Genomic DNA, 1,172 nt, shown 5'->3' on the forward strand with positions numbered 1-1,172 from the left:
AAAAAAAAAAAAAAATTTCAGGACATATCAGTTCCTCCAGTGCTAGCCTCCATGTCAGGGCTAATAATTCCCTAAATATTACTTTGAGGGTCAAGAGATGATGGCATTTAAGAGCACTGGGACCAGTTAAAGATGTCTGTGAGCTGCTATGTGGGTGCTGGGACTCGAACCTGAGTCTTTTCTGCAACTCAACAAGTGTTCTACCAGCTGGACCAACTCTAGCCCCTTGTATGTGTCATAATGGGAAACCGGTGGTCGAAATGTAACTGGGAAGAAAAACCGCCTTCAAGTGAATCTCTAGATGAGGAGCCCCAGGCTTTCTTTTTCCAGAGGACAGTAAAGAACTTTTAAACCATTTCCACATCATTTAGGTCCGGCGCAAACTTTAAGAGGCCCACGGATCTTTCTGGTCTGGTGGTAACGGCCTTCGTAAGGCAGTGAGTGAAGTTGGCTCATTGAAGCTTCCGTATCTGGGAAGTCGTCCCCTGGGACCTTCTAGGGCCAGACACAAAGGGTTTGATGTCTCCTCTTCCTTTCCCTCCATTGCAGGCAGGAGGAAGCTCCGGCTGTTCGAATACCTTTTCGAATCTCTGTGCAACTCGGAGATGGCGTCTTGCATCCAATGGGTAGACAAAACCAAAGGTGTCTTTCAGTTTATCTCAAAGAACAAAGAAAAGCTGGCTGAGCTTTGGGGGAAGCGGAAAGGTAACCGAAAACCCATGACTTACCAGAAGATGGCCAGAGCCCTGAGAAACTATGCCAGGACAGGGGAGATCACGAAAATCCGCAGGAAACTAACCTACCAGTTCAGCGAAGCTGTTCTCCAGAAACTGTCTCCATCTTACCTCCTGGGGAGAGACATCTTCTGCTCGCAGTATGGCCAGTACGATCAGGAGTATCTCAGCTTGAACCCTTGGAATGTAAATTACTATACCTACGCGGGTTACCCGAGCTAAACCACTCCAGCTACTTCTTTGGTTTTTGTTTTGTTTTTTTAAAGGAAATGAAAACATTCCTATGTTTTCAGAGCTTTGGATTAATCAGTTTGTTTGTTTTTTTTTTAAAAAAAAAGCTTTATTTTTTATTACACAAACAGTGTTTTGTCTGCAAGTATGCCTGCATGCCAGAAGAGGGAACTAGATCTCATTACAGATGGTTGTGAACCATTATGT

General features: G+C 44.5%; 1 protein-coding gene across 1 annotated transcript in view; it reads left to right on the top strand.

Moving 5' to 3' along the window:
* Spic (Spi-C transcription factor) overlaps positions 1-956 on the top strand; it is a 42,096-nt gene extending 41,140 nt beyond the window's left edge. The window contains exon 9 of the mRNA XM_005358278.1: positions 550-956. Coding sequence (XP_005358335.1) covers positions 550-956 — 407 coding nt within the window. The remainder of the gene's footprint in view (positions 1-549) is intronic.
* Positions 957-1,172: the final 216 nt, after the last annotated feature.

Source organism: Microtus ochrogaster, chromosome 24 (assembly GCF_000317375.1).
Source record: "Microtus ochrogaster isolate Prairie Vole_2 chromosome 24, MicOch1.0, whole genome shotgun sequence".
Lineage (NCBI taxonomy): Eukaryota > Metazoa > Chordata > Mammalia > Rodentia > Cricetidae > Microtus > Microtus ochrogaster.